The sequence below is a fragment of the Macaca thibetana genome, chromosome 1, assembly GCF_024542745.1.
Source record: "Macaca thibetana thibetana isolate TM-01 chromosome 1, ASM2454274v1, whole genome shotgun sequence".
NCBI lineage: Eukaryota > Metazoa > Chordata > Mammalia > Primates > Cercopithecidae > Macaca > Macaca thibetana.
The window spans coordinates 138,627-154,209 of NC_065578.1; the positions used below are offsets into that span (position 1 = coordinate 138,627).

The following is a 15,583-nucleotide window of genomic DNA, read 5'->3' on the forward strand; positions in this document are numbered from 1 at the left end:
ATCACGGCACTAATTAATTTAGCCCTGCCGCTTTTGCTGGCTGCCAGAGCCAGAGAGAATAGACCATTTGGCCTCCCCAGGGAGGGGAAAGCCTGGCCCCGAGCCCCCGGCCCACCTCCCCGCCCCGGTTATGCTCTGCCCTCCCGCCAGATGGGATCACAGGGCCACACCCCCTCACCGCAAGACCATTCACCCTCCGAGTCGTCCTCATCCTCTTCCACTCCATGCCGAGTGCCCAGGGGCCCCAGCGTCTCGTCCTCTTCCACCCCATGCCGAGTGCTCAGGGGCCTCAGTATCCCTGAGGAACAAGGAGCAGAGCCCATGTGACTCCCACCCACAGGGTCCAGCAAAGTCACAGTGGGGGCAGGAGGGTGGCCAGGCTCACAACCCTGCCTGGATGCCCGCCCTTCCCTCCGCTGACTTCAAGCACGTGGAGAGGAACTGGGAGGTCACAGGCCTGGGGACAGCGTTACCAATCCCAGTAGGCCTTTACTTCGAGGGTCACTAGCACCAGAAGCCTGGGAACACTGAGGTTGGCCCCAGCTGGGCCAGAGACTGGTGAGCCCCGCAGGGTGGGTACAGATGGCCCTCGTGGCTCTGGGAAGTCCAGCAGAGCCCTCCAGGCCAACCCTTCCCCTGGAAGCACCACACAGGCCCCACCTCTCTCCGAGTAGCCCTCAGTGTCGTCGTCCTCTTCAGAGCTGTTCAGGTCAAAGAGGTCTTTAAATTCCTTCCTGTCCTCATCCTTCCTGTCCGCCACCTTCCTTCGTTTGATCTCAGGGAAGTTCAGGTCTTCCATCTGGAAGGCCAAAGAGCCAGGGGCTCAGGTGGGAGAGGGCAGGGGCTGACGGCCACAGCTGGGCCAGGCATCGCCAGACCCACCACCAAGACCGTGTGGCCAATTTCTAGTCCCCTCTCTGTTCCCCAGTCAGCACAAAGCCATCCTCCAGGTTACCCACCCCATGTCCAAGGTCAAAGGCAGAGCCCTTCCTGCTTCTCCCCACCTGCCGGCCGGGGTGGCAACGTCAGTCCAGCCACTCCACCTGCCCAGAGCCCCCAGCCCATCAGGCCTGAGGGGGTGTGGCCTCCCCAACCCAGTGCAGCCCCGGGCTTCCCCTCTCTGGAAACACCTGGCTCTGGTCAGTTCTGTAACACCTACCCCCTCTCCAAGTTGAATCATCTGAGCACTGCCCTGGCAGTGCAGCCCAGCGCCATGGCCCCGGCCGTCTGGCACTGTTTCCAAACCCTCACCCTGGCGACAAAGTCTCACGTCACAGTCCATGAGCTAGATCTGAAAACCCAGCAAGTCACACCACACCCCAGGCCCCTCCCAAGCCGCACCCGCTCTTTTCCACTGATCTCCAGCTGGATCTCCCGGTCACGCAGCTTGCGCCAGTGGCTGTAGTACCAGGTCAGGGGGGTCCCCTCTTCCCGGGTCAGCTTCTCCCAGGCTTCCTGGGGGGTTGGGGGAGTTCAGGGTCATGCCTTACCCTGGGCAAACCCCCACATCCCAGCTACACCCCTGGCAGGTGCCCTCAGGTGGCACTACCCCCCCGATTCCACTAACCACTGCCTGCTGGTCAGACACGCCAAAGGAAAGCCTCTGGCGGCGGCTGCAGATGTGCTCCGAGTTCTCCTGAACCTTCCCAAGCAGCTGCTGCACCTGCCGGCAGTAGTTGGCCACCTTGCACTCCCGGAGGAAGGTCTTCAGCTGTGGAAGGGAGGGGTCAGCCACTGAAGCCCAGGGCTGCTCCATGTGCACAGCTGGCCCAGGTCCCCTGCAGAACCACGCGTGGCGGCCACGGGGATACCCCAGGAGGGAACTCAATCTCAGGGCTCAAGTGCATAGGTGTTGCGGCTGGGGTGGCAGAGGCAGAGTCACCCCACCCTCTGGGCCAATGCTGCCCGCCGCCACCTCGGGAAATAAAGTTTTATGCCAGGTGCGGTGGCTCACGCCTGTAATCCCAGCACTTTGGGAGGCTGAGGCGGGTGGATCACCTGAGGTCAGGAGTTCAAGACCAGCCTGACCAACATGGCAAAACCCCGTCTCTACTAAAATACCAAAAATAGCCGGGTGTGGTGGTGGGTGCCGGTACACCTAGCTACTCTGGAGGCTAAGGCTGGTGAATTGCTTGAGCCCAGGAGGTGGAGGTTGCAGTGAGCCGAGATCGCACCATTACACTCCAGCCTGGGCAACACAGCGAGACTCCACCTCAAAAAATAATAATAATAAAATAGTTTCACTGGTGTGTCCATTGCATGGCTCCTGCAGCTGCCTGTGCAGCTGAACATCTGTGGGAAGCAATGTTCACCGTTTGGCCCCTTACTGGAAACATTTTCTGACCCCTATTCTAGACCCAGCCCTGGGCCCTGGAGTCCAGAAGCAGAGATGCCCCAATGCCGGGCATCGCCACGCAAGAGGACACGGGAGGAACACAGACTGAGGCCCCTGCTCTGAGTGCCCCCAGAAAGAGGGTCCCGGCTCTGTGCCTGTGACACGTGACACGTGTGTGTGGCCATGTGTGACTGAGTACACACACACACACACACCCACCCCTGTATCTTGATGAGCCTCTGACCAGTTGTGGCTCAGGTGGGCAGACCCCTCCTCCCCACAAACCTGTAATTGGCACATCTGATTCTAGCCACCAGGGCCAGACATCGGGGCCTCCACCCCTCCCTTTGGGCACAGGCCTCCGAGGCTGGAAACATCAGGGCTGAGAGCAAACAGGCCTCCCGTGGACCCCGAAGGACCTTCTGACGACAAGGACAAGCCCCTCCTCCGCCCTCCTCCGGCCTACGGTGAGGCTGACTTGGGGCATCTGGCGAGGCAGGCCGGGCCTTCCAGCCACTGAGAAGCCACTCCACCCACTCCCCACACCCGGGATGGCCCAGGGAAGTGTGCGGTCAGGGCACCAGCCTGAGCCAGGGTCGGCACACTCAGTCCCAACCCCGAAATGAAGATCAGCCTTGTGGCTCCCCCCTGGGAGGAGGCTGTTGTACTCCCAGGGTCCTTAGCCCGCTGCCCAAGCCTGCCCGCAAACCTGAATGGCTTAGAACCCCTTGTCAGAGTCCCATGGCCCCCAAGGACACCACAGGCTCCCCATCAGCCCCTCCACGGGGGCCCAGGGTGGGGACTGCCAGCGTGGAGCCTCTACACCAGTCGGGCTCTGCCCCGGCCCCAGGTACCCGGGACAAGGACACCTCTACCGGCCCGGGGCAGCCGGGCCCATTATAAGACAGGATGAGTCGGCCACAAGCAGGTGTGGGCAGGACACACACCTGCAGGACCACGGGCAGCGCCAGCTCCGGGAAGCCGATGCAGTGTGCCTGACTGTGCAGGTACTCCAGGGTGAGGTCGTACAGCTGCTCCACCAGGCCGTCCTGAGGAGCAGGGGAGAGGACTGAGTGCGTTAGGGAGAAGCAGGGGCTGGCACTCAGTCTCCTCCACTCAGGCTATCAGGTCAGCCTCATCTCCAGAGCAGGGACTGCAAGACAGGGCCCTGGGCCCCCAGCCCTGATAGACCATGAAGGTCCATACTTGAACTCGGAGGATGCCAGCCCCCTCCCATTCACCTCAGCACCCCCAACCCCACCCTGGGAACTGCTCAGGCCCCTCCCCAGGAGGCCAGCCTCACCCGGTAGGCCTTCTCCTGAAGGTTGACATTGGACAGCTTGAGGATCACAGAGAAGTTGATGGGCTTGGAGCTCATGCGCCCCGGCTTCTTGTTGAAGTCGACCTGCTGGAACATCTGGCCCGAGGGCCGTGTCAGGCTATCTTGGCCCTGTGCCTGGTCACCCTGGCTGCACCCTGGTCCCCCGATCCCCTCGGCCCCACACCTGGTCCCCCTTGTCCCCTCGGCCCCGCGCCTGGCTGCACCCTGGTCCCCCTTGTCCCCTCAGTCCTGCGCCTGGCTGGACCTAGTCACCCTGGTCCTCAGGCTTCAGCATGAGGAGACCCAAGCTAAGACCAGAGATGGGCAGCTAGGCATGGTCCCAGCCCCGTGGCCTCCACGGCCTGCTGTGTCCCTGAGTGGGGTTCTGGTCAGCAGGGCAGGATCAGGAACACGGGTCCTTTCCCAGAATCCTGGGAAGCACTAAGGACCCGGGTCTGGAGACCTAGAGGTCCCTGCCACACAGAGTACAGGACAGCCCCCATTCCCGACAACGTGGCACTGAGGCCCGTCCTGGCCCTCAGCACGGCAGCGCCACACAGGGCTCTGTCCTGAGCAACCAGAGGATGCAGCAGCAACAGCGAGGAGTGCCCAACACAGGAAGGGACGGAGAGGCCTGGGGGGCCCCCTCCCACATCCTCCACAGAAGCCACAGGCTGTGCACCTCCATAGAACATGCCAGGAGAAGGAGTCTAGCCCGGCCTCTTAGTCTTGTGACCCCTCCCCAACCACCAGGAGACCCCTCACACAGGGGCCCTCCGGCTGTGAACCATGGAGATTCAGGGTACATGCTGAGGCACCCAGAGGACAGAAGGTTATGGGGGGCCCAAGGGTGGAGGCCCCAGCAAGAGACCCCACTCAGCAGGGGTGGCTGCCAGACAGCTGAGCTCAGGTCCAGATGGAAAAACGCCCTGGTACTGATGAGCCTCTGGGAGGGCACTGCCCTTCTCTAGCCTGGGCCGAAGTATGGGCGGGCGACTGGCTTCCTGCCCAGGCACCGGGGAAGGGCGGGCACAGCCTACAACTGAGGGCTTTGCTTTAGCCTTCAGGGTTTGCTTTTTCCGGAGAGGAGAAGCCTGCATCCCTGCATGAGAGGGGCCTGCGGGGCGCGGCTGCAGTGAACCAGAGCAGTGCAGAGGTGAAGAAACAGACACTGCAAGAGAGCAAGAAAGCCGCCACCGGGGAGACTGAGCAGAGCGGACGGACACAAAACATGCCTGGAGCTGGGCAGCAGAGCTGGAGGCCTGCACACACAGGGGCCAGGCCAACGGCTGGGCAGTCAGAGACCACCGCTGGCTGCCGTAGAAGTGAACGTGGCTTCCTAAAGATGTTCAGCATCCCTGCCTCGGTGGAAGGGGAATCAGGACATGCCTGGGGCTTCCATACCTTCTGGACCTGGCAACCTGGAGACCCAGCCCCCGAAACAGCTGTGACATGACTCTGGGCCTTCATGAGGCTGAGAACTAATTAGATAAACAAAGTGGACATCGTGAAGTCCTAAATTTATGGTGGGCTTGGGCCTAACCCACCCACTGAATGTCGAAACTTCAGACTCCAACTTTTCCCTACCTGAGTGACACGTGTACATGCAAAGATGCATGCACACAAGTATATACAGACGCATGTGCATGCACCCAGGTGCACACACACACAGGTACACGCAGATATGCACAAGTGCACACATGCACAGGTACACACACGCAGACGCATGTGCAAGCATACAGGTGCACACACAGATACACGCACAGATACGCACAGGGGCACACATGAATAGGCGCACACACGCAGACACACATGCATGCAACCAGGAGCACACACACAGGTACACGCAGATAGCAGATATGCATAGGTGCACACACGCACAGTATACATATGCAAATGCATGCACACAGGTACACACATAGGTACACACATGTAGACGCACATGCATGCACCCACAGATGGTGCACACACATACGCATGCATGCACAAAGGTGCACACACAGGTCCACACACGCAGATGCATGTGCATGCATACAGGTACACAAAGGCATACACACGCAGCATGTATGCACACAGATGCACGCGTACAAAGGTACGCGCACAGATACACGCAGACATGCATGCACACAGGTATACATACGCACATACCTGCAAGCACACAGGCATTCATGGATACACGTGCACACACACACATGCACATATGGAAACATGCACACATGGACCGATATGCGCACAGATTTGCACACGCATGTGCACACAGATGGTGCACTCACACGCATGCACGCACAGACATAAACGCACTCACCCACAGATGTACACACCCCCCCATACAAATACATACACATGCACACAACTGTCGGGGCAGAGCCTTGCAGAGTGTACAGTTCAGCAATCAGACTGGGGTTTTGGCCCCGCTCTCCTGCCAACTCGTCTTGGGCAAGCACCTATAGGGTCAGGGCCTGGCATCCTCAAGCGCAGCCCTAGCAGCAGCTGTTTTCATCTCCAGAGGCCCCACGTCCCCCAACACTGCCCCCGGCTCGCAGAGGAGCACCGTCCTCAGGACACCGGTGACAAGGACCAACACTGCCCCCAGCTTGCGGAGGAGCACCGTCCTCAGGACACCGGTGACAAGGACCAACACTGCCCCCGGCTCGCGGAGGAGCACCGTCCTCAGGACACCGGTGACAAGGACCAACACTGCCCCCGGCTCGCGGAGGAGCACCGTCCTCAGGACCCCGTGACAAGGAGGCGGCCAGGGCTCCGGGAGGTCGCGGGACAGCTCAGCACAGACGCCCTGAGCGGCAGATGCTCCCCACAGGAGCAGGCAGAGGGGCCGCACACCCACCACAGCCCCACTCACCTCCAGGATGAAAGGCAGCACTGGGATGAAGGCCCCCGAGCTCCCTGAGAGCAGCGTCAGGGCACGGATGCAGTGCATTCGCAGTGGGTAGAAGCGAGCAGTGGGGATGAGTCTGGGGGTGGGAAGGCCGAGTGAGCAGAGGCCCCATCTCTGGCAACCCCTGCCCCTCCCCCTGCCGTCTTGGACCCCCTCCCCCCTCACTGGCATCAGATCCCTCAAGCAGGGCAAGGCAAGTCTGAACCCCAGGGGACCTGCACCCCTTGCTCACCCCTTGCAGGCACCTTACCCAGCTTTCAGCTTCACTTCATGTTAACACGGTGCCAGGGGTCTCATCTGTTCCTGCCTCCTCTCCTCTCCATTCCCGCTTTCCTGCTTCTTCCCTTCGACCTCCCACCTCCCTTCCCAGCTTTGAGTTTCTAAGGCTCAGCCAGACAGATGCCGCCTCCTGGCCAAAGAGGCCACAAAAGCGTCCGGCCAAAGTGCCGCTCCCACCTTTTCCTGCTGCAGCCCCTACCCTGCCCGGACCCTCCTGAGTGCTCACACCCAAAATGCAGCTCACTGCATCAGATGTGCTCCACCCATAAACCCCACGTAATGAACCAAATTCACTGTAAACTGCACACAAGCCCCGAGAACACACGCCGGGTGGCACCCAAGGCAGCTAAACCGCTGCTGGAGGAGCTCATGTCACAGGTGCCCACCAGCCCAGCTCTCCAGAATCCAGGGCATCTCCCTGTAGCAGGTACAAGGACCCCAGCCCTTCCTCAGGGACGGCCAGGACACAGACTCAGGCCCCAGGGCCCTGAACGCCAGAGGTACTGCCCACACAGTCCCAGCAAATTTGCTTCTCCTGAGCCTCCTGGACAGCCCTGCCCACCCCACAACTCACTTGATACAGCCAATGATGACCTGGGCAAGGGGGTAGACCAAGGGCTGGAGAGCTTCGCTGGGGCCCAGAGTGCTCAGGACCCGGCACCACAGGTAGAGGCAGTGCACGTACTGCCAGTTGTACACAGACTGGTACGTTTCCTGATCAGAGAGAACCACGTCAGCCACTGGCCAGGCTGACCGGCCGGGCTGATGCACATTCCTCCTGGGCTGGCACAGGAATCATTTCCTCACCTCGCACGCGGGGTCTCAACCCATCCACCTTCCCCGACCTGCGAGGACCGACTGCACCGAGGTGCTCGGCTGTCTCCAACAGACGGGCTTCGGGGAGGCCCCAGGCCCTGCCTTGGGTCAAGCACCTGGGCTGCCCCACCCCATGCCCAGCATGAGCCTGGAAGGGCCCACCACACACCTTCTTACGGGTGGTCATGGCGTTGCGCAGGTGTATGGCGAGCTGGCGGACGTAGAGGAAGGCGTGCTGGTAGGCCACACCCGGCTCCAGGGCCAGCAGCTCTGTCAGGGTCCGCTGCATGAAACTGATGAAGGGGAGGGCCCCAGGCGAGGTGAACTTGCAGTTCCTCACATACGTGATGTACATTTGCTGCGGAGGGACCCGGTCAGAGCCACCTGGGATCAGGGCCATGCACCTCCACCGCCCACTCCAGGCCCCCTGTGAACCCCTGGGCCTTCCCCTCCGAGCTGGGCCTCAAGGAAGAGCCGTAGCCCCTCACACAGCCCCCACCCCCATGTGCCCACCAGCCTCAGGCCTGGGAGGAGGTGGGGCACAAGTTCCTGCTGCACACTGGACCTGTCTGGGGGCTGAGGGTCCCCACATGCAGGCCACCCACGGCTGGGGGACGGGCAGGACTGTACCCTGACCATGACCTCAGATGCCAACACCCAGTGTCCTCCTCCAGCCAGGGAGGCCCTCACCTGGGGAAGTTGTGTGAAGCAGGGTCCAGGTGGGGCCCTGAGAAGGCTGAGGGCTCTCTTCCCTGCCCACCACCCCCAGATGCTCTGTAAGACATTCGTGGTCCAAGAGCCCAGGTCTGCTCAGAGCCGCAGTGCAGGGCCCAGTGAGGGGCACCACCAAGGCAGCCTCCCGCGCCTCAGGCTGAGATTTCCAAAGCAGACGCTGAGGGACACAGATGCAGGGCCCCCAACTACCTTGAGGATGGGGCCGAGGAAAGTGGCCTTCTTGTGCCGGCAAATTCTGCTGAGGACCAGGAACGCCAGCACCCGCAGGGACTCCTCCCCAGTGCTCCATACGACCACCATTCTCTGCAGAAGGTCAGACATCACTGCTGGCCCCCCAGCCTCCTCAGCTGGGATGCCCCAGGGCCAGCACAGCCCTCCCCAGCCAGGCAAAAGCTCCCGTGGCCACCAGCTCTTCCCAAAGCACGAGGGAGCTGTGAGTTAGGAGCTCAGTTACAGAAGTAAACACAGAACAGGCGCGTTGCTCCTCGTGAGAAGAGGACCACAAAAGCGTAGGTCAGACACGCCGCCGTATGTGAAATCACACCAGGAAAAGAACAGCTCACGTGGCCAGGCAGGTGGGGGCTGCCTGAGATGGAAACTCCAGGTGGGGGGGGGGGCAGGTGCTTCTGTGGCCTCGCTAGCCAAGTGGAGCCAGTGGAGCGTGGGCACTACCTGTGCCCTGGTCAGGAGTGGGATGTGGTGGGGGCAGCCGCGTGGCCCCCCCAACCCCATGACAGACAGGGAGGGGACTAGGCCGCCCACCTTGAGCAGCATCCGGCACTGCTTGGGGAAGGTCAGGAAGCAGGGCACCAGCACGCTGATGTGCTGCAGCACGGCCGCCAACACCGTCGTCTCCGCCAGACAGGACACCAGCTAGGGGCAGGAGGAGACAGTGAAGCCCCAAACCCACACGTTCTGGGATACAAAAAAGGGCTGGACCACCAGATACAGCCAGGCCCCTGTGCCCTCCCCACCAGAACAGCACCTGTATGACCGAGCCCAGGTACGCCTTGATGTCCACACGGAGCTTCCCCCAGAGCGGGCTGCTGGACGGCTGCAGCATCCTGCAGAGAAACCACCCCTCCCTGTCTGGGAAGCCCCACGGCTTGGACGCAAGGCTGCTCAGCGTCTTGGCGCGTGTCCTGGCCAGCGCAGCCTCCACAACCCTGCGAGACTCCCATCTCCCCTCTCGAGAAAGCTCAGGGACCTTACAGCTGGACGGACACAGGGGCTTAGCAGGACCCTCTCAAGGGCACTAGCCCCTCCTTCAGTGGCCCTGAACTCCTGTCTGCCCTGGCCCAGGGTTGGCCACCTCCCTAAGAGTCCCCAGAAGTCCCAGCCTCCAGCTCCATCTCTCAGACATAAACCTTTTCTAAGTCCCCTTGATCATATCCCCACGAGACCACATGAGGCCCCTAAGCCCAGCAGCTGGTACTCGGTGCCTCTGGGGTCTGCCAGGCACCACCAACTGCCGCAGGCTGGTTTCCTTTCGCCCACATTTGCTGCACAAAGAAAAGGAAATCAGAGGACGGGTGTGGAGGCTCGTGCCAGTAGTCACCGCAGTTTACGAAGCCAAGGCAGGGGTATCAAACTCCAAGCCCAGAAGTTTGAGAGCAGCCTGAACAACATAGTGAGACCCTGTCTCTATAAAAATATACAAAACATCATCCACGCCTGCAGGCTAAGGTGGGAGAACCCAGGAGGTTGGTGTCACAGTGAGCTGTGGTCAGACCACTGCATTCCAGCCTGGGCAACATAGCAAGACTCTGTCTCATAAGCGGAAAAAAAAAAAAAAACCATTTACCAGGACCCATGCAGTAGGCGCTCACTAAAATCTGCTGAAGCACGGGAAGGACAAAGGGCAGGGCCCCAGAAAGGCCCCCCTGTCCTCAACCCCTCCTCACACCTGTGTTGACACTGGCTGCTGGGCACCTGCTGCTGCTCCCCCACGGCCTGACTCCCTCTGGCACAGTTGCTGCCTTGACAGGCGTCCCTGACCTAGTGGCTCAGGCTGCTTGCTGTCCCCCAATCACTGCCTGTCCTCCACGCCCATCTGCCAGCTTCCCTGTCCCCTTCCGACAGCACTGCCTCCATGTGGACACAGCTCTGCTCGATCCGCCCAGCCCCGACCACCACCACCAGCAACAGTGCCCGTCTCCTGAGCCGCTGTCTCCTGCCCCCGAGGTGCTGATGGCGAGACCTCTCCCTTGGGTCTCCTTTCTTCCTCTGGAAGGTGTCTTGGGGCAATTTCAACTCTAGGCCTCCACTGCCTCAAGGTCACATGGCTGCACGGCCCCTGGAACCCCAATGTGACCCACGCTCTACCAAATGCTTGGCTGTACATCTCTCTCTGAAAACCTTCCACGGCCTTCTCTGCCCAGCCCTCCTCTAAGGGGGACGTTGAGGCCCTCAGGTTCTCAGCATTGATGAGGCCCCTGTCCACAGACACACACAGCTGCAGGAAACAGGCCAGTCACAGTGCAGAGGTCAAGGAGCATGGACAGAACCTCCAAGGCCGTACGAAGGGGAAGAGAGCAAGCACCCTAACCTCCTAACCTGGGAAATTCTAAGCACAAAGGCAGCCGCACATCCACACCTCCTGAGACTCTGAGCAGAGAACTTTCCTTTCCAGGAAGGAAAGAAGGTGGGGCCACTCCAACTGGCCCCAAGTGCCCAGCCTCTCCCAAGGGTCCCTCATGCCTCGTTGCCTTCTCAGGGTCCCCGAGAAGAGCCTGGCTCGGTCACCACATCTCTGTCCTGGCCACAAGGCCTCTGGCTTCTCCTGTGTGTAGTCCCAATCCCCCTTTCACTCCCTCCCCTCTTACCTGCTGCTGTCCTTTGCCGCCTTTCCAAACAGCAGCTTCTGGAGACAGCCAATAAGGTCTCTGATGCAGAAGGTGACCAGAGCATTAAACACTGCAATGAAAAGGCCCGGATGTACTCATGGGATAGAGAACACAACAGACAGCCTGGATGCCAGGGTCCCCTCAAGCTCACCAGCCTGGATGCCAGGGTCCCCCCAGCTCACCAGCACTGTCCGTGACCTGGAATTTGTTGGCCTCAGCACTTTCCCGGTCCCCTTGGGTGGTGGCCACAGCTGCTCGGAACGCCTGTACCACTTCATGGAACAGCTTTGGAGTGAGGCGTTGCTAAGGAGCAAGAGTACCAGGGGCGTCAGGGGAGCCAAGACTGCACTGGGCAGAGTGGAAACGGCGGCCCCAGAGAAAGGCACCCTCACCCTCAGACACAGGGCAGAGGTGGGGGGGCCCACAGAGCTCCATACGGATAACAAAAATGGAAACAAAGTCTAGAATTCTCTGGGAAGGGGAGGGAGTCTGGCTCAGGAGCCCCAGGGAACGGGCTGGGGGTTCCAGATCCTGGACTATGGCCACCTCCAGGTGGTATCTGGAGCTCTCCCTATCCTTGTCCCTAGAAAAACCACTGAGAGAGGCTCAGAAGGACCCCAGCTCCCCCAGCCAACAAAGGTACAGACAGTCCATCCCACCCACAGTGGGGCAGATTGTGGGGAGCCAGGCACCGACAGAGCCCCTGGAATCTACCCAAAGGTGAACACACAGTCCTGGGGCAATCAAGCAAGCAGGAGGATCAAGGCATAGTGACCTGCGCTGAAGAGGACTCCAGTGTCCCCTGCGTGGAGAAGAGCTCCTCCCACCAGCACAGCCTCAGGCACCCCAAGTGAGGCAAGGCCAGATTCCTGCCTAGGGCACCGGCTGCCCACCCCTCGCTGCTGCTCACCTTTGCTGCCTGCTTCCATCTCTCAACCATGGCGAGGGTCACAGGAACACAATTCTTCTTCCCCTTCAGCCCTCTGGGGACTCTGTCCTCATCTTCCCCCTCCTCTGCTCCATCCTCCTCCTCACTGGCTTCCTGCACAGAAAGGCTGAGCTGAAGGAGGGTGTAAAGGCCACAAGTGCCCTCCTTCTGGTTCGGCCCATGCCCTCACCTCCAGCACATCCGGCAGGGAGTGGAACGGCTCCTCCTCCTCCTCAGAGCTGTCTGAGTCGCTGAAGTTTAGCAGGCTCTGGTCATTCTCCTGCAGGAACTTGTAGAACTCGGGGTCTCTGTCCTTCAGCCGAGACAGCTGGTCCTTGTGCTCAGAGGCACGGCCTTTACGCCGGCTGAGAAGGCACAAGTCAGCAACCCCAGTAGAAAGTGGAAGTAGAGGGGGTGGGGAGTGGCCTACAGGGTTAGTCTGCTCCATTCACGAGAGTCACCAACAAGCAAGGTAGGAGGATTGCCAGGAGGTATGTTTTTGGCAGACCCATCTCTCCTGCCCAACAGCCTCTATAACATACGCTCAAACCCAATACACAGGACCCCCAGCCACGGTCTTCCCTAGACTTGTTGCACCTGTGCCATGCTCTACTCTGGCTGTTGGTAGCTTCACCCTTCCAGGGACTCAGACTAAAGGCAAACCTCTGTCTCAAACCTCTGTCTCTAATCTCATTAGCAACACCTTCAAAACCATTCACACCTCCTCTCAAACCACCAGAGTTCAACTCTCAGTTAACATAAAAGTCTCTCCGTTTCCACCCTTGCCACCTACAAGGCACTCCACCGCTCAAACCCAGAAATAACTTCCTGTTTTACAAGGTAACCTTAGGACAGTCTATGGCCCCTGGCTCTTCATCACCCTTCCGGGCTCAACTGCCCCTACTCACCAGCTCACTCCTGCCACAGCCACCACGTTTACCTCTGCATCCTCCCCAAATGCTCTCACTGCACGGCCTTTACTGTTTCTGCTACCTGAAATCCAAGACACGCTCCCCCTACTGCCTGCGTGGCCTCCTCGCTTGAGGTCTTTATTCAGACATCATCTTCTCAGTCACCTCCGCTTTTCTTTTCTTTTTATTTTTTCTGAGATGGAATCTCACTGTCGCCCAGGCTGGAGTGCAGTGGTGCAATTTCCACTCACCGCAACCTCCGCCTCCGAGGTTCAAGCGATTCTCCTGCCTCAGCCTCCCAAGTAGCTAACACTACAGGTGCATGTCACCATGCCCAACTAATTTTTGTATTTTTGGGTTTCTTTTTTCTTTTTGAGATGGAGTCTCACTCTGTTGCCCAGGCTGGAATGCAATGGTGCCATCTCGGCTTACTGCAACCTCCACCTCCTGAATTCAAGCGATTCTCCTGCCTCAGCCTGCCGAGTAATTGGGATTACAGGCACCCACCACGCCCGGCTAATGTTTGTATTCTTAGTAGAGACAAGATTTCTCCATGTCGGTCAGGCTGGTCTCGAATTCCTGACCTCAGGTGATCTGCCCGCCTGGGCCTCCCAAAGTGCTGGCATTACAGGTGTGAGCCACAGCGCCCAGCCTCCGCTCCTTCTAACAGAGCAACTCGGCTCCCCTGGCAATTCTCTCTCCAGCCTGTCTCTCCTTTCCCTCCCCAGCACTTATCTGTTCCACTGAACTGCAGGCGGTGATTTTACCCAAGACCGTGCGAGCTCTCCCAGATCGCGAAGAGACGTTTGCAGAACCCCCAACATACGCTCGTAGGACGTACATAGGACAGGGTTTGGCACGGAGCAGGAGCTCAGCAAACAACTGATGAAACAGTAAGCTAAGCTGAAGGCGCTGGGGGTAGAGGTCGGAGGTCCTTAGGCCTTGACCCTGAGACCCCAGGCGAGGTCAGCAAACTTGCGGCGGGGTGGGCCAGGACGAGCAAGGAGGTTCTGCTCACCCCTGTCCCCACTCACCTGGCCGAGGGACTCCCGCCCGGCTCATCCGCACTCCGGGCAGCCTCGCGTGTCTCCCGCGTGTCCGCTTCTGGGGAGTTTTCGGACTCGGATTCGGACTCGGAGTCAAAGCCCGAAGCTAGGAACTCGTCCACCGTCAGCTCCGCCAGACGCCTGCGGGTCACGCAGGAGTCACAGCTGCCCGCAGGAGCAGCTCGCCCCAGCCCCGCTGAGAGGAGCAAGAAAAGCCCCTTGGATACAAACACCCACCGAGAAGCAGAGGCGGCCCTCGGACCCGCTGCTTACCTCTTGCGGCTCCGGGGAGCTGCCATGACACCAGCCCACAGCGTGCACCCTACTTCCGGCCCCAGAATGCCGCGCTGCGGCGCACTTCCGCCGCCCAGGCCCCGCCCCGTTCCCCGCCCCGCCGTGCCACGCCCAGCCGAGTGGTTCTACGGTTCTCCGACCGCTGTGCCTGCTGTCTCCGGGCGGGAGGGCGCGTTCGCGTGCACGGTGCGGGCAGCCCAGGTGGAGCCCCGATGAGCCTCCCGCTCGGCGCCCGGCTCAGCAGGACGCGGCGACGCCGGTGTCCGCCCCGGGAAAGAGAGACCAGGTGCCCCGTCGCGCCCGCAGCCCACCCGGCGCTCCGAGGGCACGCGCCTGCGAGGACGCCAGACTGCGACGGCGGGGCCCCTATGCAAAGAGCTCCCACGAATCAACAATAAAAAGTCGAGGGTCCAGTAGGAAACGCGAGGGGCGGTGGGAACCGCACTGATGTCGCCAACTCGACAAAAGACGGGCGACCCGAGGGCCAGGCTGGCTTTGCCCGATCCGCGGAGATCGGGCCAGCGCCACGAACACCGCGCAGGGCGCTCCCCGTCCACGGCCCTCTGGACGCCGACGGTGGCTCTTCTGCGGCCCTTCCCGGGGACGCCGCACGGGGTGAAGGCGGTGGGGAGACCGGCGCCTTCCTCCCTGCTACCAGCCTGACACCGGGGCCCGCGGGCCTGGACAGCCAGACCCCACGACAGGGGCGCCCTGGGGCGCAGGCGCGGCTCCGCCAGCCCTGGCGCTGAAAGGGCGAGTGAGGGACGCGGGCGGAGTGGCCTCGGGGTCCCATTTGGCCTCTTGGTGCTGCGGGGCCGCGGGGCTCCCCGGAGGAGAGCAAGTTAGGGGGTCAAGGGGGCGGGGATGGCTTCCTGGGGGAGGAGGAGGGCGAGGCTTGTGGGGGCTTCCCAGAGGAGAGTGAGGCCTGGGAGGCTTCTCGGAGGAGGAGGAGGGGGAGGCCTGGGGGGCTTCCCGGAGAAGGAGGAGGGCAAGGCCTAGGGGGGGCTTCCCGAGGGAGGAGAATGGTGGGGCCTGGGGAGCTTCCCGGAGGAGCAGGAGGGCGAGGCCTGGGGGGCTTCCCGGAGGAGGAGGATGGCGGGCCCTGGGGGGCTTCCCGGAGGAGGAGGATGGCGGGGCCTGGGGGGCTTCTTGGAGGAGGATGAGGGTGGGGCCTTT

At 61.0% G+C, this 15,583-nt stretch overlaps 2 protein-coding genes across 2 annotated transcripts in view; one reads left to right on the forward strand and one right to left on the reverse strand.

The window, feature by feature from the left end:
• The window catches only part of ISG15 (ISG15 ubiquitin like modifier), a 112,017-nt gene that overhangs the window by 37,450 nt on the left and 58,984 nt on the right, over positions 1–15,583 (forward strand). The window lies entirely within an intron of this gene.
• NOC2L (NOC2 like nucleolar associated transcriptional repressor) overlaps positions 1–15,583 on the reverse strand; it is a 32,650-nt gene that overhangs the window by 656 nt on the left and 16,411 nt on the right. The window contains exons 2-19 of the mRNA XM_050785956.1: positions 14,387–14,456; positions 14,102–14,254; positions 12,347–12,521; positions 12,139–12,270; positions 11,411–11,531; positions 11,208–11,298; positions 9,368–9,446; positions 9,145–9,255; positions 8,572–8,685; positions 7,817–8,005; positions 7,406–7,545; positions 6,517–6,628; positions 3,639–3,752; positions 3,283–3,384; positions 1,568–1,711; positions 1,342–1,455; positions 661–799; positions 179–298 (exon numbers count right to left, since the gene is read on the reverse strand). Of these exons, the coding sequence (XP_050641913.1) occupies positions 179–298; positions 661–799; positions 1,342–1,455; positions 1,568–1,711; positions 3,283–3,384; positions 3,639–3,752; positions 6,517–6,628; positions 7,406–7,545; positions 7,817–8,005; positions 8,572–8,685; positions 9,145–9,255; positions 9,368–9,446; positions 11,208–11,298; positions 11,411–11,531; positions 12,139–12,270; positions 12,347–12,521; positions 14,102–14,254; positions 14,387–14,412 (2,176 nt within the window). The 5' untranslated portion in view covers positions 14,413–14,456. The remainder of the gene's footprint in view (positions 1–178; positions 299–660; positions 800–1,341; positions 1,456–1,567; positions 1,712–3,282; positions 3,385–3,638; positions 3,753–6,516; positions 6,629–7,405; positions 7,546–7,816; positions 8,006–8,571; positions 8,686–9,144; positions 9,256–9,367; positions 9,447–11,207; positions 11,299–11,410; positions 11,532–12,138; positions 12,271–12,346; positions 12,522–14,101; positions 14,255–14,386; positions 14,457–15,583) is intronic.